Source organism: Podarcis vaucheri (assembly GCF_965113315.1).
Source record: "Podarcis vaucheri genome assembly, chromosome: 10".
Taxonomy (NCBI): Eukaryota; Metazoa; Chordata; class Lepidosauria; order Squamata; family Lacertidae; genus Podarcis; species Podarcis vaucheri.
Genome location: NC_138748.1, coordinates 27,945,413 through 27,970,235, shown reverse-complemented (window position 1 = coordinate 27,970,235; position 24,823 = coordinate 27,945,413). Strand labels below are relative to the sequence as shown.

The 24,823-nt window shown below is 43.8% G+C and overlaps 1 protein-coding gene and 1 long non-coding RNA gene across 8 annotated transcripts in view; one reads left to right on the top strand and one right to left on the bottom strand.

Moving 5' to 3' along the window:
- SRGAP1 (SLIT-ROBO Rho GTPase activating protein 1) overlaps positions 1-24,823 on the bottom strand; it is a 114,384-nt gene that overhangs the window by 8,384 nt on the left and 81,177 nt on the right. For all 4 annotated transcript variants that reach the window (XM_082239535.1, XM_082239534.1, XM_082239536.1 and 1 more), the window contains 12 exons: positions 23,784-24,005; positions 21,692-21,793; positions 20,140-20,337; positions 19,943-20,027; positions 17,733-17,760; positions 16,918-16,951; positions 13,107-13,167; positions 12,419-12,496; positions 9,164-9,298; positions 7,858-7,963; positions 6,752-6,976; positions 1,545-1,624 (listed from right to left, as the gene is read on the bottom strand). In XM_082239535.1, coding sequence (XP_082095661.1) covers positions 1,545-1,624; positions 6,752-6,976; positions 7,858-7,963; positions 9,164-9,298; positions 12,419-12,496; positions 13,107-13,167; positions 16,918-16,951; positions 17,733-17,760; positions 19,943-20,027; positions 20,140-20,337; positions 21,692-21,793; positions 23,784-24,005 — 1,354 coding nt within the window. The remainder of the gene's footprint in view (positions 1-1,544; positions 1,625-6,751; positions 6,977-7,857; positions 7,964-9,163; positions 9,299-12,418; positions 12,497-13,106; positions 13,168-16,917; positions 16,952-17,732; positions 17,761-19,942; positions 20,028-20,139; positions 20,338-21,691; positions 21,794-23,783; positions 24,006-24,823) is intronic.
- LOC309541772 overlaps positions 1-24,823 on the top strand; it is a 51,633-nt gene that overhangs the window by 22,263 nt on the left and 4,547 nt on the right. For 2 of the 4 annotated variants that reach the window (XR_014223913.1, XR_014223914.1), the window contains exon 2: positions 18,880-18,945. This is a non-coding gene — a long non-coding RNA (uncharacterized lncRNA). Of the gene's footprint in view, positions 1-18,879; positions 18,946-21,706; positions 21,825-24,823 lie in introns of those variants that run through there. The other 2 variants (XR_014223912.1, XR_014223915.1) reach the window with 1 other exon arrangement.

Here is a 24,823-nt window from a genome sequence, read left to right as displayed (position 1 = left end):
CCATCTGTTTCGGGCTTCCTCAGGAAATTCACTCAGATTTCCTCTGGAAACGGATACTGTAAACTATTCTATTTGATGCGAATTAGAGCAAAATAAATTCTACAATGCCTCAGATATTGCTGGTGAAATATATATTTATATCTAGTTCGGAGGCTGCCAGTATGGTGACTGTTAAGTGCTGATGTGCTTGCAGAGGGCTTCCCTGGTACCCACAGGGTCTCCTCTCCCAACCCTTCCCTCTGCTGAAATAAGGCTTGAAAAAAGCACTCTTTTGCAGCTGATAGAATAAGCTAAATCTTGTGATGTGTGACTGGTGCCCACAACAGATTCTTGGGGGGGGGGGTTGAGGTGAAAGAACCCTTTCCTGTCCACTGTGGTCCAGCTGACCCCCCCTCCCAGCTGCTAATAAGCCAAAGCAAAATGCACAAATGGCACCTTCCTTCCCAGGGGGAGTTTCAACAGCAACACACACGCCCCCCCCCCCCCGAATCTGAAGCCAGGCTTGCAATTGATGGCTCAAAAAGAGGTGAGTCCCTGACCAGAAAGACGACTTAGGGTGAACCCCACAGTAAAGCCAGTAAGGAAACTGAGGTGAAAAGAACCCTGACCAGAGGGAAGACTTCAAGTGAAGTCCTCTGTATGGCCTGTGAGTTAACTAAGATTAATGGTCTTTCTACTGGGATGTGGGTGGTGCTGTGGTCTAAACCACTGGGCTTGCCGATCAGAAGGTTGGCGGTTCGATGGGGTGAGCTCCCATTGCTCGGTCCCAGCTCCTGCCAACCTAGAAGTTTGAAAGCGCGCCAGTGCAAGTAGATAAATAGGTACCACTGTGATGGGAAGGTAAACAGCGTTTTCGTGCGCTGTTCTAGTTCGCCAGAAGCGGCTTAGTCATGCTGGCCACATGACCCAGAAAAACTCTGCAGACAAATGTCGGCTCCCTCGGCCAGTAAAGCGAGATGAGTGCCGCAACCCCAGAGTCATCTGCGAATGGACTTAACTGTCAGGGGTCTTTTATCTTTTTTAATGGTCTTTCTGTAAATAGTGGAGGGGCAGGAAGATGAGTGCGAAGGTCTGGGTCCATGAAACGATGGAGCAAGCCAAGCCCTGAGTGCTCATGCGCACCTGGAGCCAGGTGTGCTAATGCCGGAGGAAACAGGCCTCTAGAGACCCAGCTGACTCCTCCCCCCCCGCCACATTTACTTAAAAGCAGCAACGCAAACCACAGCACTGTGCACAAAAGAGTTTAAAATGGCACTTAGAACGTGACACCGAGCCAGAAATTTGTGCTGAAATGCAGAATTCTTCCACTTGACCTTCCTTCTAACTGTGTTACGCAGGAAAGAAGCAAGGAAACAGCTGGCCAATGACAGGCAGATCAGTGTTAACAACAAAAACAAGAAATACACACAAAAAAAGAAAGGAGACACTGTGCCAGAGATTCTTCATTTACAAGGAGAGGTGATGAGGAAAACAGCATTTCCTTCATCAATTACATATACATGGAAGGGGGAGGGGGGGGGAGGCAAAGAACACAAGGGGCCTACCATCTTCACTGGTGTGTGGTCCTGTACCAGCATCAATGTCCACTTCTTCTAAGGTACCATGTTCACTATAAGGACTATCACTGTTGAGACAGTACCATATGGATTAATACCTTATGAATGGACACATTTATCACCAAAAAATCAATTAAGCTGCCGTATTATTAGCATCATGCTCCTGCAAACACTACTTAACATATTCAGTTAAGACAAAGCACTCCTAGAATCTTAAAACACTTTTATTACCTCTTTTCTTTTTTAATCCAGATGTCAGATAATCTCCTTAGTATTATTTATCTCTCTCTCTCTCTCTCTCTCTCAACATCATCCTCTTCTTTTTAAATTGTATAGTGTTATATAACTTGTAAGGGACGCGGATGGCGCTGTGGGTTAAACCGCAGAGCCTAGAGCTTGCCGATCAGAGGGTCGGCGGTTCAAATCCCCGCGACGGGGTGAGCTCCCATTGCTCGGTCCCTGCTCCTGCCAACCTAGCAGTTCGAAAGCACGTCAAAGTCCAAGTAGATAAATAGGTAGCGCTCTGGCGGGAAGGTAAACGGTGTTTCTGTGCGCTGCTCTGGTTTGCCAGAAGCGGCTTAGTCATGCTGGCCACATGACCTGGAAGCTGTACGCCAGCTCCCTCGGCCAATAAAGCGAGATGAGCGCCGCAACCCCAGAGTTGGTCACGACTGGACCTAATGGTCTGGGGTTCCTTTACCTTTTATATAACCTGGATAATGTTTTACTCATATGAAGGGGGGAGAGTCAAAAGGTTGCCTTAATGGAATGCTGCCTAAAGAGACAAACTAGAAGTCCTAGTTACAGGCAAACCTGTGTAATAGTCTGGGTTTAAAATCCAAAAGCAGTCTCCAAAGAAGGCAACTGGGAGCAGAAAAGAGGTTGTAGGGAAAGGAGGAAGCAAAGAGATCTTTAATCCATTCCCTGATGGTCATTTTCCTACTCCAAAACAGCTGTTTCTGAACTCTCTTCCTCAAGATACTATAGATTTATTTTTTTTAAAGAAAAGACTGTCAAGATAATGTTACAAGCATCTGTGTGTAACATCTAGTTTGACCCTGAATACTGGCGCCTGGTGTCCTGATCTCAACACTCTTCAGTGACAGAAAATCACAATGGAAAAAGAATCAATTTTGCTCTGTGGCATCAATTTCATGTTCAAACCCACAAGGGATGAACTGATGACACTTTAAAAATGTGTAAGGCCAACTGCACCAGAAAAAGCTCCAATATGGAAATGGTATGGGTCACAAAGTATTACTCTTATTTGATGTATTTTCAGCTATTCTCATTTTAAAGCCCACCACCTTGTTTTAAGTGACAGGTCTTTAAGCGACAGGGATAGGGTTAGCTGTCTGAATTTATCAGGAAAAGAATGAATTGATCATGTTTTGCCATTTCAGAGGATTGCTTCTTGAAAACGAAGTACCCTAAAAACTTACTAATTGTTTTCAGATAGATGGGAGAAATTTTATTTTAACTATCACTAGATAGGCCAACTGGGAGTAGCTGATGTTCAATAAAACCAGCCAAAAGATCTTATTTATTTTTAATGCAAATAACAATCATGCTAAATCTGTTCAGCCCTAAAGGACACTTTGCAGTCATCTTTCCCACAAATTGGTCCTCAATGCAGCTTGCAATAAAATAATTAAAGGCAGAATAACAGCAGCATAAGCACTAATTTTTTAAAAAATAATGAAATGGTGCTAAAACTAAGGAAGAGATAACAAGGCAGTTTGCTTCAAAATGACTTCCTGGAATGCACAAAACCTGAGCAAACTGGCATGCTTTTACTAAAGGCACAAACATCTGCTTTTATGTAACATGGCCATTTATGCTGAACCATTTCCCTGTCAAGTAGACCTTAATCAACTGGCTTTTAAAACCACTAAAATGATATTAGGCATAATTTCACGTAGCTGACAGACTGGAAAACATGTGGGCCACAAGCAGACTTGCTTAACCTGACAAGTTTTATTTTAGAGAAAAAACAGCTGTGGGTCGTCAAGTCAGAATATGTTTTAGGTCTGGACCCCAATGCCAGTTTTCTGCTGAAAAATACAGTTTATTTTTATTTAAACCATTTAAAAAAAATTATTTTATTTATTTCATAAAATTTATATACTGCCTGGTTGTCAAAAGCCTCCACGCAGTTCACAAAAACCGCTTACTTTTAAGATAGCTTACTATCAAGAGATCTTGAATTAGTTTCCACGTAAAAAAGTAAATAATATACAAGCATGCAAATATCTGATAACTGTGTTGTATATTTATGTATTTGGATTTCCTTTGTACCATAAATATACAGTGGTACCCCGCAAGACGAATGCCTCGCAAGACGGAAAACCCGCAAGACGAAAGGGTTTTCTGTTTTGGAGGTGCTTCGTAAGACGAATTTCCCTATGGGCTTGCATCGCAAGACGAAAGCCCATAGGGAAATGCTGGCGGTCGGGAGCAAAGACTTTTGCCCCCCGCCGGCCTTCAGAAGAGGACCTCTTCTGAAGGCCGGCGGGGGGCAAAAGTCTTTGCTCCCCCCCGCCTGCCTTCCCCCCCGCCTGCCCCGGGCGATCTTAAAATGCTGGCGGGCAGGAGCGAAGCGTTCGCTGCCGACCCCCAGCATTTTAAAATCTCCAAGGGACAGCAGAGAAGTCTCTGTCCCGGGGAGATTTTAAAATGCTGGGGGTCAGCAGCGCTTCGCTCCCGACCCCCAGCATTTTAAAACGCTGTTCCGAAGGGGGGGGCGGGGACACCTGCCCCAGCCGCCCCACTTCGGAAAGCTGTTCCGAAGTGGGGAGGGGGGGCGGGGACATCTGCCCCAGCCGCCCCACTTCGGAAAGCTTTTCCGAAGTGGGGAGGGGGGGCGGGGACTCCTGCCCCAGCCGCCCCACTTCGGAAAGCTGTTCCGAAGTGGGGAGGGGGAGCGGGGACATCTGCCCCAGCCGCCCCACTTCGGAAAGCTTTTCCGAAGTGGGGAGGGGGGGTGGGGACACCTGACCCAGCCGCCCCACTTCGGAAAGCGGTTCCGAAGTGGGGAGGGGGGGCGGGGACACCTGATCCAGCCGCCCCACTTCGGAAACCTTTTCCGAAGTGGGGAGGGGGGGCGGGGACACCTGACCCAGCCGCCCCACTTCGGAAAGCTTTTCCGAAGTGGGGAGGGGGGGCGGGGACACCTGACCCAGCCGCCCCACTTCGGAAAGCGGTTCCGAAGTGGGGAGGGGGGGCGGGGACACCTGATCCAGCCGCCCCACTTCGGAAACCTTTTCCGAAGTGGGGAGGGGGGGCGGGGACACCTGACCCAGCCGCACCACTACGGAAAGCTTTTCCGAAGTGGGGAGGGGGGGCGGGGACACCTGACCCAGTCGCCCCACTTCGGAAAGCTTTTCCGAAGTGGGGAGGGGGGGCGGGGACACCTGACCCAGCCGCCCCACTTCGGAAAGCGGTTCCGAAGTGGGGAGGGGGGGCGGGGACACCTGATCCAGCCGCCCCACTTCGGAAAGCTTTTCCGAAGTGGGGAGGGGGGGCGGGGACACCTGACCCAGCCGCCCCACTTCGGAAAGCTTTTCGGAAGTGGGGAGGGGGGCGGGGACACCTGACCCAGCCGCCCCACTTCAGAAACCTTTTCCGAAGTGGGGAGGGGGGGCGGGGACATCTGCCCCAGCCGCCCCACTTCGGAAAGCTTTTCCGAAGTGGGGAGGGGGGGCGGGGACACCTGACCCAGCCGCCAGACTTCGGAAAGCTTTTCCGAAGTGGGGAGGGGGGGCGGGGACACCTGACCCAGCCGCCCCACTTCGGAAACCTTTTCCGAAGTGGGGAGGGGGGGCGGGGACATCTGCCCCAGCCGCCCCACTTCGGAAAGCTTTTCCGAAGTGGGGCGGGGGGGCGGGGACGCCTGACCCAGCCGCCCCACTTCGGAAAGCTTTTCCGAAGTGGGGAGGGGGGGCGGGGATGCCTGACCCAGCCGCCCCACTTCGGAAAGCTTTTCCGAAGTGGGGAGGGGGGCGGGGACGCCTGCCCCAGCCGCCCCACTTCGGAAAGCTTTTCCGAAGTGGGGAGGGGGGGCGGGGACACCTGACCCAGCCGCCCCACTTCGGAAAGCGGTTCCGAAGTGGGGAGGGGGGGCGGGGACACCTGACCCAGCCGTCCCACTTCGGAAAGCTGTTCCGAAGTGGGGAGGGGGGGTGGGGACACCTGCCCCAGCCGCCCCACTTCGGAAAGCTGTTCCGAAGTGGGGCGGGGGGCGGGAACACCTTCTGAAGACAGGCAGGGGGCGAAATTCTTTGTCCCCCCTGCCTGCCTTCCCAGGGGCTTTTAAATTGCCCCGGACAGCGGAGAAGTCCTCCGCTGTCCGGGGCGATTTTAAAATGCCGCCCGCCAGCATTTTAAGATCGCCCCGGACAGCGGAGAAGTCCTCCGCTGTCCCGGGTTTTTTTAAAATGCTGGGGGTGGGAAGAAAAGCCCTTGTCCCCCCCCCCAGCCTTCAGAAGAGGTCCGGGGACAGACTGTCCCCGGACCTGGTCTGAAGGCGGTTTCCCTAGGAACGCATTAATTGATTTTCAATGCATTCCTATGGGAAATCGTGCATCGCAAGACGAAAAAAACGCAAGACGAAGAGACTTGCGGAACGAATTAATTTCGTCTTGCGAGGCACCACTGTACAACGCAGCACAATATCCATTTGAGCAACAAAAATCCTATCCAGATAAAATTCTTAAAAAGTAAAAGAAAAGCACATTATCGCTTGTTTCCTCCTGACTGCTTGTTGCCCCTGGAAGTACAGTGGTACCTTGGGTTACATACGCTTCAGGTTACACACTCCACTAAGCCAGAAATAGTGCTTCAGGTTAAGAACTTTGCTTCAGGATGAGAACAGAAATCGGGCTCTGGCGGCGTGGCGGCAGCAGGAGGCCTCATTAGCTAAAGAGGTGCTTAAGGTTAAGAACAGTTTCAGGTTAAGTACGGACCTCCAGAACGAATTAAGTACTTAACCCGAGGTACCACTGTACTGTTTACTGTAAAAAGGAGGAATCTGGAGCCAGGCAGGGGGCAAATTTCAGTAAAAGACTGGTGTGAGTTACAGGCATCTATAGCTTTTTTTAAATAATGGTAAACAGGGGTGAAACTTTTTCACAAACTAAAAGTCATTCATACCAAGCTGAAGCAATCCGACCTGGGCAAAAGAATGAAGAGCTTACCAGTATTCATCACCAGCCATACATTTCTCATAAACGGGACCATCCAGTTCCTTAGAATCTGGAAAAATGGTTTCGTGGTGAATGATGATAGTTTTGATTATTTCGTTCACGTGAGCCTGACACGACACTTGCTCTTGAATGTCTGGAACAGGCATCAACGTTGGGCCAAAACAAATGGCCAGGTTATATGGATCCATCATATTTTCATCGCTGTACTGCGAAAGGCTGTTTTAAAAAAGGGGAAAGAAGAAGAAGAGGAGGGTTCTGGGATCGTTATGTGACCTTCTGAAACAAAAACGCATGCTTAAGCTGCATACACAATATTACTCAACCCACCCGCCACAAGCGGGTTGCTTAATCTTGCACTGGAACGCCGTAAGAGCAATTTAATTAACAGATCTTTTTGTGATGGGCTGACATGAAGATATATGGGTTACTTGAATGACTGAGAATAATTGGTGAGAAGATGCATGGGTAACACTACACTGGGGCAGCCAATCTAAAGCCGAGATCATGAGATGGGATGCCCAATGCTGAGAGGGGATAGGAGCTGCAACTCAACAGTATCTGAACAGTTACAGCTCGAAGACAAAACTTGCAGAAATGTAACAGGCGCAACAGGTTTTCTAGCCTTGAAAACCTTGCACCTGGCGCTGCCAAGGACACAGGAGTTGAACCAAAACTGCATTGAAACCAAACTACATTTTGTTCATGTAAATATAGCCTGACACTCTCAAGGGCTGTTTCAAACTTTCAGTTTTCAATCTCCTTTCTATAGTGATGGAAATGAGAATTCATATATTGCTATATCATCCTAAAGCAGCTGTTGAGGATAACTTGAGCGTTTATTACAACTGAAGCTTCAAATAATAATTATTATTATTCTCCTCAATTATGCTAATATTTTGGGCAATCCATTTTACATTTGCACAACTGCTGCATTCAAGTCATTCCTATTACAGCGAGATCTCTCAATTCAGCGTAAAAATTATTCCAGTTTGTTTGGAAATCGTGGCTTTGCTGCCAACTGAAATATTCTCCTCTGTTAAAATGAAGGAGAATTAAAGATCAATAGAGTGCTTCTGATCGGAAGTTAATGTACTTACTGATTGAGGAAAGCAAAAAGATATCTTAGCACTATAAGGACTGATCTGGGCAAAGTCAGGAGGAGTTTTCGTATGTGAAGAGCTCTCTCATAGAGATTTTCTATTCCTGCAACATACAAGTAGACAACATACAAGTAAAATCATTGGCTATGTGACGGTACAGTATACAGCACTATGAAGAAGAAGAAGAAGAAGAAGAGGAGGAGTTTGGATTTGATATCCCGCTTTATCACTACCTGAAGGAGTCTCAAAGTGGCTAACATTCTCCTTTCCCTCCCCCCCCCAACAACACACACTCTGTGAGGTGAGTGGGGCTGAGAGACTTCAAAGAAGTGTGACTGGCCCAAGGTCACCCAGCAGCTGCATGTGAAGGAGTGGAGACGCGAACCAGGTTCCCAAGATTAGGAGACTACCGCTCTTAACCACTACACCACGCTGGCTCATTTCTAGGGCATCATTTCCTACTACAGTGGTACCTCTGGTTACGTACTTAATTCGTTCCGGAGGTCCGTTCTTAACCTGAAAATGTTCTTAACCTGAAGCACCACTTTAGCTAATGGGGCCTCCAGCTGCCGCCGCGCTGCCGGAGCACAATTTCTGTTCTCATCCCGAAGCAAAGTTCTTAACCCAAAGTACTATTTCCGGGTTAGTGGAGTCTGTAACCTGAAGCATATATAACCTGAAGCGTATGTAACCCACGGTACCACTGTAATATTGCTGATTTCATCAAGCTCCAGCTGATAGCAAATGGCCAATTAAACTCTTTAGCATATTTTGCCCATATCTGGAATAAGTCTAAACTGGGGTAATAAACTCTGCTTCCCTTCTGACCAGAACATCTTGTCACTCAAAGGAACCGTCATTCTCTTTTTATGCAGGTACATAAGATTCTCAAACACCTTGGCTATGGTCACAAGCCTGTTAAGATGATTTATTCACCTTAAATCTGGTCCAGTTCCTACCCTCACATGCCCTCCATTGGCTTGTGGGGGAGTCAGGATGCATGCAGGGGGAGACAAGGGGAAAATTTTCCATTGGGCAAGCGGAAAAAGTTGCACGAACAAAACGTTTGTAGAAGGGCAGCACTGAATTTCACTATATCTCCTGTGTTCTGGAAAGGCAGTGTGCCTGCTACAGCAAGGTCAACGGTACATTGAGAGCAGATTCAGAAATATGTATGAATACACATATATTAACTGCAGAGGATAGCAAACTGTCTTACGGAAATTGGTTGGCGGGACATCTGAGGTGCTAGTGCATTTATTAGTAAGTAACTTTACAAGCTGTTAAAACAAATTTAACTTACTGACACAAGAAATAAGATCATTAAATCTTTCCTTAGGAAAGACAGGGTTCTCCAGCCCTCGGAAATAGAGCTTCAGTACTCCAGCAACTGAGTTAATGTCATGATTACTTTGGTCATCTGCCAAAGGATTTTCACCTGCAAAAATAAATCAAGTTAAATACTTAATATAGGCATTCTAGCTGAACAGCATTTTACTACCTAGTAGGATCCTGAGCTGTATTAAATAAATAATAACTGGTTTAGTTAAGTCCAATCTTCGATTAAAGTGAATGAAAGAGAGTAAAATAAACATTCCTCTTAATTGCATAGGCTAGGCATGCCTTGAGTCATCAGCTGAGAAAAAAAGTTTATTGGGTCAGACATGCAATACTCAATCCATATGGTCTGTTTATGGACTATTGCACCTACTCAAAACTAGTCCTACTGAAATAAAGATCTAATAAACTTGAGGAAAATGGTATGAGGATTGCAGAATGCGTCAAGTAAGTCTTTACAACCATTTGTTCATCAAGTCACATACCAAGCAAATATAGATGTCTTCAAGGTGCACATCTTTCTTAGCGCCGAAAAAAGTAATTAAAGGGATTTCAAGAACATGCGGACTGCTGTGTATTGTGATGAGAAAAATGGATTCTAAATGCCATCCCCCAGTGGAAAAGATCGAGATTTCAGACCGTAAAATGTGTTTAAAAGAGGGATGCTAGTAGTTGAAAGGTTGTTGGCTGGGTAACTGTTTTCAGTTTAGGTAGCTTTAAAAGCTAAAGCAAGATGCTTAGCACTTCACTGCAGCTGATATTTGAGAAAGTCAACAATTTATACTGATTTAATACCTAGAATTTTTTTTTAAGCGACAAACACTGTAATATTTCCTCATAGGTACTTAGGTGCCTTATGTGTATTCTTTGAGGCACCTGCTAAAAACTGTTCTGTTTCAGCAAGCCTGCCCCAGATATGTAAATAAAGTTGACAAATATCTTAAGCTGTAATTTCAATCTATTATGTGTATTTTTAAACCGCTGTTTTTTCATATTTTAATTTTGTTTTTTATTGACAATTTAGAGCCAACGTATATTTTGTATTATCTGCAAATCACATAGCGGTTTTATTTCTTGGTTAAGTGGCATATGCATTTCACTAGAGTAAACATCTAAAGTTTTGTTCGATTAAATAAATAAAAACACGTAAGCTCCTCCACTCCCTTGATCTTTTTTGTTGCTCCTTTTCTGTATCTTTTTGAGCTCTACAATATATACTTTTGAGGCAAGAGAACAGGAATTGAACATAGTTTCTCCAAGAGTGGTTGCAATGCTATGACATGAGCAGTTTTGTTTCTGATCTCTTTCCTAAGGTAAAGGGACACCTGACCATTAGGTCCAGTCGTGGCCGACTCTGAGGTTGCGGCGCTCATCTCGCTTTATTGGCTGAGGGAGCAGGCGTACAGCTTCCGGGTCATGTGGCCAGCATGACTAAGCCGCTTCTGGCGAACCAGAGCAGCGCACGTAAACACTGTTTACCTTCCCGGCAGAGCGGTACCTATTTATCTACTTGCACTTTGACATGCTTTTGAACTGCTAGGTTGGCAGGAGCAGGGACCCAGCAACGGGAGCTCACCCCATCGCAAGGATTCAAACCACCAACCTTCTGATCGGCAAGTCCTAGGCTCTGTGGTTTAACCCAAAGCGCCACCCGCGTCCCTGATCTCTTTCCTAATGATCCTTTTAACACAGAATGTTTCAGTGGGAACTGTTTGAATGAGAAACGAAGGCGGTCACTTGCTTAGGCTGGGGGGGGGGAGTAGCTGCCTTAAGTGAGCAGATGAGTGCATGACCTGAAGCTTCAGCAGTGAAAAAGAGGCATACGTGCATGAAAGGAGAGAGTAGCTAGAAGTGAAAAGAATAAAGTGGTATTAATATTAATGTGTAAAAGATGAACTGCGTAGGAAAGAAGTGGCATGGAAACTACAACACAAGTAAGGTTTTGTGGGTGACAATTTTACAGAGATTTACCCATGCCACTTAACATGTAAGGTACTGGAAGCAATTATTACTAAAGTCTTTGGCTGCTCACATGGCACAGTAATAATTTAAAATGTACAGTTTGTACAAGGACTTCCACTTGCACGATGGAATCCTCCCTCCCTCTATATTTCCTGAATCTGTTCGGGGAGTCTGAAGAAAGTTTTGGGGAATGGAGAGAGGAAGGCGAGGAAGTTCCACTGAAAAAGCGGGAAGTCCTTGTGCAAGTGGGACAACTTCATTTCATATAACCCTTAATAATAAGGAGGGCTTAGCCAAATTCATTAATTTAAAAAAAATGGTTGCGCAAAAACAATCCACAAATAAGTGTTTCAGCATGATTAGATTCTTGTGTATTCCTGATTTGGAGACCTGAACTGATTCCCCACCCCCCTCATTTTATTTAAAGGACTGACTTTTCTCCATGGATCTATTTGAATGAAAAAAAAACAATCTGTAAATGTCTGGCTGTAAATTAAAATGTGGGCAGCCATATCCCCAAAGAGGGCACACGTTATTATACTTTTAAGTAACTTTCACAGTTCTATCAGTATCTAAGATAATTGCTGGAGCCCAAAGGTTCAAATCCTGACGTGGTCACACACTTAAATTTCCATGTTGACTTTCACAATCAATATTATCATTTCAGTATGCATACATATGGGAGATAAAACGCCTGAAGCCCTTCTCGCTATTGTTGAAAGCTCCTTGTTGCTGAAAAGCTGGAAAGGTTCTAGCTAAGTCCTGGGACAAGTGTACCATATGCTGAATTTATGAATGGGATCTTTTTTTATTCTAGTAAAAGTCATGTCTTCGAAAGCCACTTTGTGGGACTTGACCCTTGTCCTAAGCAGAGTGTGAAAGACATTAAGAGTAAGTCCATACCTTGCCCATGGCTGGCTTTGGATCTGCTGAACCAGTACACTAAACTGCTGCCACCTGAATGTGTTGCACCCATGAATTGCTTACACTCCTTCTGCAGTAATCTGCACATTACCCTAAGGTATTACAGCATCCGTATTGCTGAAACAGCCCCCCACAAGGACAGAGATGCAGAATCTGTCAAACGGGCCGCCGTCCGGCATATTTGCTTATCAGGACACACCACTGTGTGCATTAACGATTAAGTTTCAAGGAACGGAAGCATTTCTGTGTGGTTAAAAGGTTTAGAACGCTGGCTCTCACGTTACCGAAATGGAACAAAATACAATTATGTATGCATGGCAGAAAATATAATTACCTCTCTCAAATGAATTTTTAATATCATTGACTTCCACCTGGGAGCCAGATACTCTGAAAATGCCCTGGTGCTGGAGACCTGAAAAACAAGAGCAAGAAAGAAATATGCGTCATTAAATTGGGTACCAAGTTATTTCAAAGCAGGAGGAAATACTGACTTGTTCCTGATTTATTAGACATATAACCTGTTTTGTTTCTTGTTTTTTAAAAAAAGCAGTTTACACCATTTTGAAACACAATTCTGACTTCTAATGCCACAATTCTCACCATGTCTACTGAGAAGTAAGTCCTATTGAATTCAGTAAGTGGAGTTAGGACTGCAGCCGTACCCTCCTCCTCTCTCTCAACTTCCTCTCTTAGCTTGCTCCTGACCCTTTTCCCCTGCCCATTCTTTGCTTCTGCCATTATACTGTGTACATTCTATTCATAATTCCATTCTTTTTGCTGCCTTTCCACAGCCTCACTGTCCCTGTTGTTTTATGAATGTGTTGTTCCACACTAGGCTTTATTCTAGAGCTCCTCACACTCCCATACTGTGAGCCTCCTTAACGCTGGATTAAAGCTTTACGACCTTCTCTGGCTGTAATTAGAAAGTGACTTAAACATCGGAAAAAACATAATTATTAATAAGCACAATATTCTGAAGAAATACCAACTAGGATTAAGTAAAGTTGAATTTTGGAACTCACCATACAAGTTGATAAACCGGATGCAGCTTTCTACAATGAGGGGGATTACTTGCCCAGAGTCCTATGAAGGAAGAAAAATCACCCAAAATATACCACAAATAATATAAGAGAGATTATCTCTGCAAATAGGAATTATCACTATTAGGAATCAGTCTCAAACTCATAATGATCTGTAAACACAAACCTCACTAGAACCATACTCGTTCCAGTAATGCATTTGAGAATCAAAGGCTTTATCTAAAATCTTTCCAAACTGAATTATCTTCCTCAGTTTGTCAGGAGCAGAAAGTAATGCACAGCCTTTATAAGTATGCATTCTGTATGTTTTTCTTGAAGGCAGCTGACCAAATGTAATAGCAAGTACCTTAAAAAAACTGGACTCTTTGCTAACACTGACAAGGAAACCACATTGGAAATAGAGAATCTTGACTTGGGAGCATGAAGAGTTGTCAGCATCTTTTTCAGAACTCCAGTTCAGATGTAACAACCTTGATCTAATAAATCTTACCAAGAATTAATGTGCTTCTGTGTTCCCCCCTTTTTCTTTCTTATTTTGCTTGTGTATTTCTAGGGTTTCTTAAACCACAGTTTAAGAACCACAGTTTCCTGTTACACCTGAGCTGGGAAACTGTGGCTTGATCTCTGTTTATTAATCAGAATATAAAACCAGGAGCAAGAAAGATATACGGAATCTTCAAAGATGAAGAGTATGCAGACACTACACTCAGCCTAATACAGTCGTACCTTGGAAGCTGAACGGAATCTGTCCTGGAAGTCTGTTTGACTTCCAAAACGTTTGGAAACCAAAGCGTGGCTTCTGATTGGCTGCAGGAAGCTCCGGCAGCCAATCAGAAGCAGCAGAAGCCCCATCGGACATTCAGGTTCCAAAGAACGTTCACCAGCCGGAACACTCACTTCCGGGCTTGCGGCGTTTGGGAGCCAAAACGTCCGAATACCAAGGCATTTGGAATCCAAGGTACGACTGTAAACCATAGTTTATTAGGTTATTACACTTGAACTCGTCCTATGTATTAGATTACAAATGTAGTGCCTTATGCCTTGTATTAGTTTTATGCCTTAATATAATTTATGATGATGCTATACTGCTATGACATATGGCCCAAATAAATAATAACAGAAAAAATTACTCGTAATTAGTTAAGCAACTGCTTTGGCCACTGGGCCCCTGTAGCCTAGGGCTGCCCTCGCTTCAACATCCTTGCAGTCCTAAGAGCATCTTCATTAAGCTATTCAAGGGAAATAAACAGCAATGCTATAGTTTTGCAAAATTAATAAATGCATATATATAGAGAGAGGGAGAGAGAGAGAGAGGAAATTTATATAAACCACATTCACCTTTGCAAAGCTGAAATATGCAAGGAATGTAAAGCAACCCCAAGGGTATTGTTTGCAGTAAGAAATTTCAAGATTAAAATGAATGTATTGTTAAATGCATTTCCATGGCATTATGAAATGGTTTGCTAAAATTTCACATTTACCTAATTCAATGCAAGCTGTCATAGATTTTTCAGTCCCTTTACAGGAAATAACTACAAGAAGGAATCCATTACTCAAGGCTACTATGGGATCACATGAACTGAAATAATGCATTTACCATTTTGTTAATGAGAAAAATGTTCTCACAGGTGATCCCTGGGGGTTTTCCACCACCCCTGGAAAGCCCAGTGTGCTTTTTTAATGGGCAAATGCCAGGAAGTACTAAGCACCACCCCCTTCCCCAATCACTATGAGTTCACCCCAAATTTCAGCCTCCCACAGCCGATTTTGTTATCCAAGCAAAGAAGCAAACAAGATGCAGGAGGGTCTGCCCAGACATAATTTGGCCTCAATTTGTCAAGAGTATTACTACAGCTGTTCTCCTGCCGCTGCTATGAAAACTACATAGTTAGTATTCTGAAGGCATATCTGTGTTCTGTCACTAGCTCTATGGGGGAAAGCAATTATCCTCTCTCTTTTTCTGATTAATAGTTTTCGCAGCCATTGTCTCCTAATGTTTTTTACAATGTTTGGATTTTGACTTTAGTGCAAGAAGGCCAGGATAATTTTACCTCCTGGGTATTAGAGACTAGTCATATGCCTGCTATTATGCTTTGGTTGAAACTCCTGCATTGCGGGGGGCTGGACTAGATGACCCTCAGGATCTCTTCCAATTCTATGATTCTGATGGCTAGCATGTTGATAGAGTGCCTGTACCTTGTACAGACCCCAAAGGGAGCAGACAATGAATCTCTGTGTGAAAAGAAGCCCTGCACATTAATCCTAGGGTCTTTGTAAACAGAGGCCAAATCACTCAGAGTAATTAATGAACACAGGCTCATTTCCTTTACTACAGACACTTCCAGGTGCTACAACTAGCAGATAAATAGAACCAAACTGGAAATAAGAGAAGTGACACTAGGAAGGAGCAAACTACTTTGGAGTTGCCATCACAAGTTTTTGCATGATGCCTTCTGATCCTGCCAGCTTGTTTGGACTAGCATTACAGTGGTGCCCCGCAAGACGAATGCCTTGCAAGACGGAAAACCCGCTAGACAAAAGGGTTTTCCGTTTTTGAGCTGCTTCGCAAGACGATTTTCCCTATGTGCTTGCTTTGCAAGACGAAAACATCTTGCGAGTGTTCCGATTTTTTTTTTGGCTTTCCCCCCCTTTTTCTAAGCCACTAAGCCGCTAATAGCCTTTTAGCCGCTAATCCGCTAAGCCTTTAATAGCTGCTAAACCACTAATAGCACTAATCCGCTAAGCCGCTAATAGGGTTGCTTCGCAAAACCGCTAGACGAAGAGACTCGCGGAACGGATTAATTTCGTCTTGCGAGGCACCACTGTAGTTGGTTAAGAAATCAGTACAGTGCCTGTGTGAATGACAGGTGTATGTGGCATGCTGATGAGCCACAAAGCTGATTGGAAGAACGGCTACGGTCAAGTTCAGCACCTACTGAGAGCAATGTATCTTAAAAGTTCAACAGGGTACGCATTTATTTCAAAAGGATCCCATATTATTTGGAAAGATGACCTCCCATTTGTTCATCATGCTGCCATGACAAAGGGATAAAAAGAACACATGGCCAGAAAGCACATAGTAAATGCATACCCTGGATCCAATCGCAGCTGTGAATGATGAAAAATATATAGCTTATTTTATAAACTGCGAGAAGATCCATATACAAAGCATGGCCTTCGTTTGCTTATTCTAAGTAGCAGTGCTTTTTGTGTTACTACAAGGTGTTTGTAAGTCTTTACTGGGTTTAAAAAGCAAGTTACCGTGCTGTGCTGGGAGGACAGGTAGACAGATCTGGCATTTAGGAAATGGTAAGAAAAGCCAGCCTGCACCTGTCAACTTCCTGCACACCTGCAAAAGAGGTACTATGGATCTGGGAGGTTTCACCTTTTATTGCATAAAGTGGATTCCATCAAGACATTAAAGGTAAAGGTAAAGGTACCCCTGCCCGAACGGGCCAGCCTTGACAGACTCTGGGATTTGTGCGCCCATCTCACATCTATTGGCCGGGGGCCAGCGCTGTCCGGAGACACTTCCGGGTCACGTGGCCAGCGTGACAAAGCTGCATCTGGCGAGCCAGCGCAGCACACGGAACGCCGTTTACCTTCCCGCTGGTAAGCGGTACCTATTTATCTACTTGCACCCGGGGGTGCTTTCGAACTGCTAGCTAATTTCTCTAATTTAGAGACCCACTAGAAAAACACCAGGAAAGTGTGACATGCCCCTCTCATTTCTTAATGCAGACAGTCCCCAATAATCAAGAGATGGTAAATGTTCGATTTAATAGACTTATACCTGATGCCTTGTGTGGGAGTTCCTTCGCCCTCGGCTATAAGCGTTATCAGAACAGGGGGGGGAAACACAGGATGAAGATGTAAATACAGCAGTCAAAAAATAAACAGAACAGTACTTTAAGTAGCATAAGGAATTACTGAAAACAATACAAGCATTGGGTTTTCCAAACCAGCATGTTGAAACATAGTCTTTTGAGTCAATCTGAGCAACACGTTTATCAGAAAATGTTGCATACCGGCAAAAATTTTTTACCTTCTTTTAATAGACTGAAAATGCTAATCATCCTCAGAATTCTGGCATTCCTTCATCACTGTGTATATATTGTGGGTATATTTGTCCTGACTCCAAGAAGCATTATACTGAGCAGCTAGGAAATAAGACCCCCAGGCCATGTCTGCCTCAGCATAGTATAACAGACCTTGGCCATTATGGCAAGGTGTTGAAATGAGTTGCTTGGGGATCAAGGTGAACGATTCCAAATCACCATTAAACAAATTGTATTTCTGAGATTTAGAAGGAAGACTTGTGGTCTGAGAGAAGGGAATAGATTTATTAAGCAAGAGATAAATAGTAACAAAGCACAAAATCTGAGAGGATGTTAAGGAATTCAATAAGATTTGCGTATTAATATTCATGGTGGGTGTAACAAGAATGCAAGAAAGGTGCTAACATTAATAGTGCATATTTACTTTTTGAAAACGTATGGAACGACATTGCACTCATCATCCACAACATTTATTTCCTCTGCTTGTGAACGTTATTATCATTACAGCTTTTTGTAATACAAACCACATTAAAAAGTTTCACTGTCTTACCTTGTAGTCATATATTCTGCTCTATGACCTAAAAGATAAGGGAACAATAATCTGAAAACGAATAGAACTAAAAGTGGATTTTCTATGAAACTATACATATACCATCTAGTTCCTCTTCAATCTTCAATTATTTTTAACTGCGCAAGAGTTATACTTGCATGCCAAGGGAACTGTTTTCCCACTTCCAGCGTTAAAATGTTCGAAAAGCAAAGCCGGTATGTGAAGCTGCTGTACTAAAGCTTCTGTCTTATGGGAGTAAAGAGTTTGCTTGCTTGCTTGCAAGTAAAACGAAACAAAATTTCAAGCAATCTTGAAGGCTTGCATATTTTAATGAGCTATTCAAAGTTTACATAAAGAGAAAGGGCTGGCAAGGCTGGAAGGCATATTGCCAAAGGCCGTAGAGTTTAAAAATGCATCGTCCTTAGATGTAGATGTAGTTATGAGAGTAAATATTTAAATGCGTGCTGCATAAGAATGCTTAACTGCATATTACGCAATATAAACACCTGGTGCACATCTGCCCAACACGGCTACTATGCATCCTTCATGCATTTCAGGGGGCGCAGCACAGCAGTTCCGCAGCACTGCCACTCATGAAACAAAGAGGATGCACAGCAGCAGAAACTGTTGGCTTTCACCCTAGGACAGGAAGTTCAATCACACATGCATAAAACAGATCTGTAGTTCAATGCGTTCTCATCTACCAAACAGATGCTAGTTCTATATTATTCTAAACAAGCACAATCAAGGCACGTGTGTGGCAGAACATTTAAAGTATAATTTTTCACTCTTGCATTTGCTGCAGTTTCTGCCAGAAAAAGTTTAGCACATGTGTTATGAAACGGTGATTTGAAAACAGAAATCTATCTGTGCTTTTGAGGGATGGGATGGTTCTAGTTGCACTAAAACTCAACTCGACCCACTTTTGAAATAAAGGCTTCCATTAGCGTGCAAAGTTGCTAATTGGGCTCAGAAACAACTATCCAGACTGTTTCATAACATTTATGATTTCACATAAAGGGAAACGCCACCACTTTCTCATAAGCGCGGTATTATCTGGAAGGGGGTGGGAGAGGAAAATAAAGCACAGAACCAAGCAAAGGGGTTGGCCTTAAAAGCTGCTAATATATATTTGTGATTCTTACAGCCTGATCCTGAGCTCTGCTACAGAGAAAGCCAGAGGATATGACTATGCAGAGGGCAGAAAATATAGGCAGGCACGTATGGGTAGCAGATATTTATAAACTTGTTTTTGCAAGCCTGCAACAGCCTGATTATTAATCCCACTGAAAAGTATGAAAGAGAGATTTTCTGTGATTCATGATAATACAGGAAATCCCACTGTTACAAGAATTACTCTACAAGGAGCACGCTTTAAAATGCAAGGCACATTTTCTCAATAATATAATGAACAAACTGATAATACCATGCTGGTGCATAGAAAGTTTATAATGCATTCTGTTCATAATGAGGCACTATTTCAGCCTACAGGGAAGTAGTTAATAAATTCGGCAGCAGAAGATGTAAGGTAATGCTATTAAGAGACAGAGATACCCAGACTCCTAGGAGTTATAATTTAGAATGTTTCGCACACAAAATAGGTCACATATGACCTTGCACAGTGGGCTGTCTAATTCTGCCAAAGAAAGATTTCTCCATTTTCTGTTCTATTCACCCTGCCTGGCTTTTGTTTTGTTTTGCTTTTTTTGAAACAGTGCCATGTACTCCCCCAACCCACCAAAATTACAAGCCAAAGTGAGACAATCCAGTACGTAAAATAAACTGGCTTTCAGGTCTCTGTCTGGGGTTTTATATTTTGCTTTGCTTTTGTTTACTGGAAAAGGAACCTGAATATTTCCTAACAGAAGTATAGATTCTGTGATTAATCTACTATGGTTTCAGGACAAGCCAGGTTCTGAAACCATCGTTTGATTCTGGCTTGTTTATACTAACCGTAGTTTAAACAAGTCATAGTTTCCTGAGTTTAGATATCATGGGCACCTGTCGTTAGTTTCAAAAAAGGAAGTGGACGCATTCAATCTCTTTCCCATATTTGCTAAAGAGGAAGAAGGGCAGGGAGTATGTGAGCCTCATGATCATTCACATAGCTTAAAATCATGGCTTCTGGCTACATCTGAACCATGGGTTTAAATATACGCATTGTTAATATTTTAGCAGATTTATTCTGAGGTTTATTCCGATTCATTTACCTTCTCCAAGTGTTCGCTGCAGTAAATCGTGCTTTGCTTGGAGCTTTGTGATGAGATTACTTCCCTCCAGATACTCTCTGAATTTCTGCAAAGACACAGATCAATGCATTTCGCATCTGAAGAAGTGCTATCTACATTTCAAGAACGTTGGGGTTGGGGTTGGGGAGAGCATATCACATGGAAAGCAGGCAACACACCATGAAATAGAACTGTTCCGTCTCCTGCTGGTTCGCTCTTCTCTTCGCAATGCTAGGCTTGCTCAAGTAGGTCTCAGAAACTGTTGACTTCACAGACTCTGTTGAACGACTGTGCTGGAAACATTCAGAAACGTCATAGTCCTCAATGGTGACCATATCTTGTATTGTCTGTAAAGTAGCTTCAGTTGTCTTCTTAACCTGGAGTTAAAAAGGTGCACTTCATAGTATCAAGCACAAAAACAGACCAATTATGTTCCACCATCAGTAGGAAGAAGGGAGCTGCTGAGTGTACTTGTTACAGGTGCTACATAATACTTGTTTTGCATTAGTAAGAAATCCGTATTTTACTATGGCAGTGCCAAAACATGGAATGCCTATCGACACCAGGCAGCCCCCTTCCCTTCACTGTTCAGGCAAGCCCACCCGGAGATTTAGATTGCCGACATGTGTTTTATTCTCTTTTTTTATCTTTTCGTCAATTTTAATTATTTTTATTGAATGTTTTAAACAGCTGCTTTCAACTGTTTTTATTGATAATGTTATTGTGTTGGGATTTTTTCATGACGCTTTTTTCCCTTGCAATCAAGTAGTTAAATGCATTTTATGAGATAAGTGCAAAAAATAAACAAACTAGTTCCTGGCAGCCCTTATATGCCTGTGCTCAAATTTGCCCTTTGAGACTCCCCAAACCACCCTGGCAGCACCTCCTCCGTAGGTCTCCCTGGTGGTCTGGCCCTCCCTGCCCCGTGAGCTTTCTGGGAAGGCTGCTGAAGGAAGATGCAGAAGACGAAGCCTACTATGGAGCTGCCAAGCGCTGCTCCTTTTTGCTCTGGGTCCTATGAAAAGGAGGGAAGGGAAACAGCGCTGGTCCACCCCCCCCCTTTTAAAAAACTGGCCCTGAAAGAAGTGCAACTGGGCCTGCCAGGCAATGCTGGCCTCTCTCAGGGCTACAACAGTCTCCCTCTGAGTATTCTGGGTGGCAGGGCAAGCAGCAATCTGCTGAAACAGAAGCTGATTCAGAGCCACCTGATCCAGCGCATCCCCTTTCAGGGCTGCTTCCTTGAAAAAAAACGGTCATGCCAGCCTGGGCAGTACCCTTGCCTAAGTGAGTGTTACTTTATTCCCCCTGTGGTGAAGGGAACATGCCGCCTGCATCTTCTTTCCTCCAATGGCATCTGGCCCCCAACAAAGCATGTTTTGAGCACGGCACTAAACCTTCCATGCTGGTGTTTTGTTTTGTTTCCCCCTGGGAAGGACTGTGGCTCAAAGGACAAATATCCACTTTGCACGCGGAAGATCTCAGGTTCGATCCTGGCAGCTCCAGGTAAGGCTGGGGAGGTCCCTTGCCTGAAACCCCGGAGAGCCACTGCCAGCCAGAGCAGGCAGTACTGAGCTATATGGAACAACGGTCTGCCTCTCTATAGATGTTCTTCTCAGTGCCAAATATAATATTTTCAAAAATCTTGGAGTCATTGTTAGTAGGCCTTGATATTTGTCAGACACTATGTGGAGGGTCAATGCTCTCTGCCTGACGAATTGCAGTCCATCTTACCTCCTCATTTTCAATTTTCAATGTGGCCAGTCGTGACTGAAGCTGCTGATACCTAAGCATGAGTTCCCCTTGGACTGGCTGCTGGACACTGACCTGAGAAACCTGAATATGAAATATCAAACAAAGAGATTAGGTAAAAATTTGGGGGTGGGGAGTTCACCAACACATGCATCTATGATTCTGCTTGTATTCAATGGATCACTTCAGCAATTGTCAGGACAAAGGATAAAATAAGTGATGGAAATTATGCTGCCTTACTTAAAGGCAATAAATATTCAAACCAAACTAATGGAACCTGCAACATAATGTTGCAGTGTGAAGTTCTCCCTGTTCAGGGAGCCACTGCATTCCACTTCCCACCTGGTGTTTCTTTACTCTCTCAGCAGTCAGTCAGCACTGAACATGCTTAGTCTTCACTGGGTTGTTCTGTCCAGTCAGTGGTTTTGTTCCATGTATTATATAATTAGTTATTATTATTTACTGAATTTATATACTGCCCTATACCTGGAGGTCTCAGGGAGGTTCACAGAATAAAATCAAAATATAAAACCACAAAATACATAATCAAAAGAAATCCAACAACCCAATAACACCCCCCCCAAAACCCCGCACATTTTAAAAGGGCATAGGATGTCTTCCAAAAGCACCTGGATCTGGTCTGCGACCACTCACTCCAGAACCTTGCTCAGGAAAGGGAGATTAGCAACTGATCAGCAGGTAGTTAGGTTATCCAAATCCAGGGAAGGTTTCTTAAAGAGTGGTTTTGCCACTGCCTCTTTCAAACAGGCAGGGACCACCCCCTCCTGTAAAGAGGCATTGGTCACCTCCCAGGCCCAGCCAGCTGTTCCCTCCCTGCTGGTTTTTATCAGCTAAGAGTGGCAAGGATCTAGAGCACAAGTGGTTGCCCTGAGGGATTCGAGAACCTTGTCCACATCCTCGAGCCTTACCAACTGAAACTCATCCGACACAACAGGACCAGACTGTGCTCTCGACACCCCATGAGATTCATCTGCTATAACAGCAGAGTCAAGGTTTTGGTGGATGCAAGCAATTTTATCCTCAAAATGCTCTGCAAACAAGTCACAGCAAGCTACCGTTGGTTCTACCACCTCCTTTGGGCCAGCCTGTAAAAGGCCCCGTACAACCCGGAAAAGCTCTGCTGGATGAGGATGCAACGGAGGCAGCAAAGTATGCCCTCAGACTCTCAGCAGAGTGGCTCCTGCTGGGATGTATGGTTGTTACTGTATGTTTATGTGTTAGTTTGTACATATGTTTATGAGAAATCCATATAAGAAAAAGAAATAGCGGGAATGACGGCAATCACATGGATGTGTAAAATGGAACTGTTTTAGGCATGTGTATTTGAGGCACAGATGGGGAGTTTACAGTAATAATCACCATGGACACATAGGCAACACCCAACAGAGCCGCATATTCACACATCTATAACAGAAATCAGGATAAAGCTGTAGATATTGGTTTCATCTTTTTCCCAGCATCGCTTGACGCAGCATGGAAATTTGCAGGTATAGAGTCTGACTAAAGGCCATGGGAAGACACAAAAAATGAACATGTGTACTGTAGAAAGATGGTTCTAATACCATCTCCAAGTTTCTGAAAAGTTGTATGTTAATAGGCAGTGTCTCACCATACTTTTGAAGATGCTCAGAGATGCTCTAGAGAAACATGAGCAGCATAAGAGTGCTATAAAAACAACTTTCCTTTTGCTCTGTTTGTATGCCGAAAGCTACTTGGCCAAGCTGCAGAGAGTTTACCCATGTTGTGGCAGATTTCAATGCGCAGTAATGAAGGGTTCATTTGGCATGGGATTTGTTTAGAGCAGCTGGCAAATTAAGTTCTACACAAAACATTCTCTTGGTGTAGTTTGTTTGCTGATCTTCTTGCGTCTGTATGAATAATGTTGGCTCTCGTTTTACCCTAACTAGACCCTTTGTTTGAGTGGATAAAAGCTAGACACTAACAAAAAGGAAATCATAGCTCACAACAGAGGGAAGTGCTCATCCAGGCACAAACAAAAATTTTGTTTGGATTTTTATCCTTTTCTGTCTATGGAAAGTCAACAGCTACTGACCTCGTCACCCATATGGGGCTGGAACTCAAATCTCATTGGAGGGCAAAAGGCTGTCGGATACATCTCCATGAATCTCTGCTTGTCACTTCGTGGTTCCAAATTGTCAACAGCATTTTCAATGATGTCCAGACCCTCGTGTCGAGAGGTTTCAAGGTTATACTCTGCAGAGAGATATGTTCTTAAGGCTCTGTTCAGGCTTGCATGATATCCAAGATCGCAACACTAACAGAATATGAAGGAGAAGAAGTTGTGTTTTTTAAAAAAGCAGAAAGCAAATTTCAGCAGTACTATCTAATGAACAAACAAGCACTTAATAAGAGAAGCCATCCATAGTAAAATTCTTTATCTTTCAATGGGGCTTGACAAATGTTATTTAATCTTTACCACAGTACAATTTATTATACCATTTTGAAGACAGTAAAGTTGGATCACATGGAACTGTGCACTACAATTGATCATTATGTTATTCCAACTTTATCTTATGCTTCTAAACAGTTTTTTATTTTAAAAAATGTAATTCTTGTATAAGGAATGAGGATATTTAATGAAAATGGGCTACCCATCGTATAATGCATGCCTATTATCACAAGAAAAACTTTAGGAGATATGGTCAACCTAATCATTAACAGTGAGTTAGCATATAGACCTGCAGTGCCTGTGCATAAGGGAAACACTGTGTGTTTCCCACACAAATGGTAATATTCATTGAATATAATAATAACAATAATTTATTATTTATAACCCGCCCATCTGGCTGGGTTTCCCCAGCCACTCTGGGCGACTCCCAACAGAATATTAAAAACACGATAAAAGATCAAACATTAAAAACTCTCCTAAACAGGGCTGCCTTCAGATGTCTTCTAAATGTCAAATAGTTGTTTATTTCCTTGACATCTGATGGAAGAGCGTTCCACAGGGCGGGCACCACTGCCGAGAAGACCCTCTGCCTAGTTCCCTATAACCTCACCACTCGCAGGGAGGGAACCGCCAGAAGGCCTTCGGAGCTGGACCTCAGTGTCCAGGCTGAACGATGGGGGTGG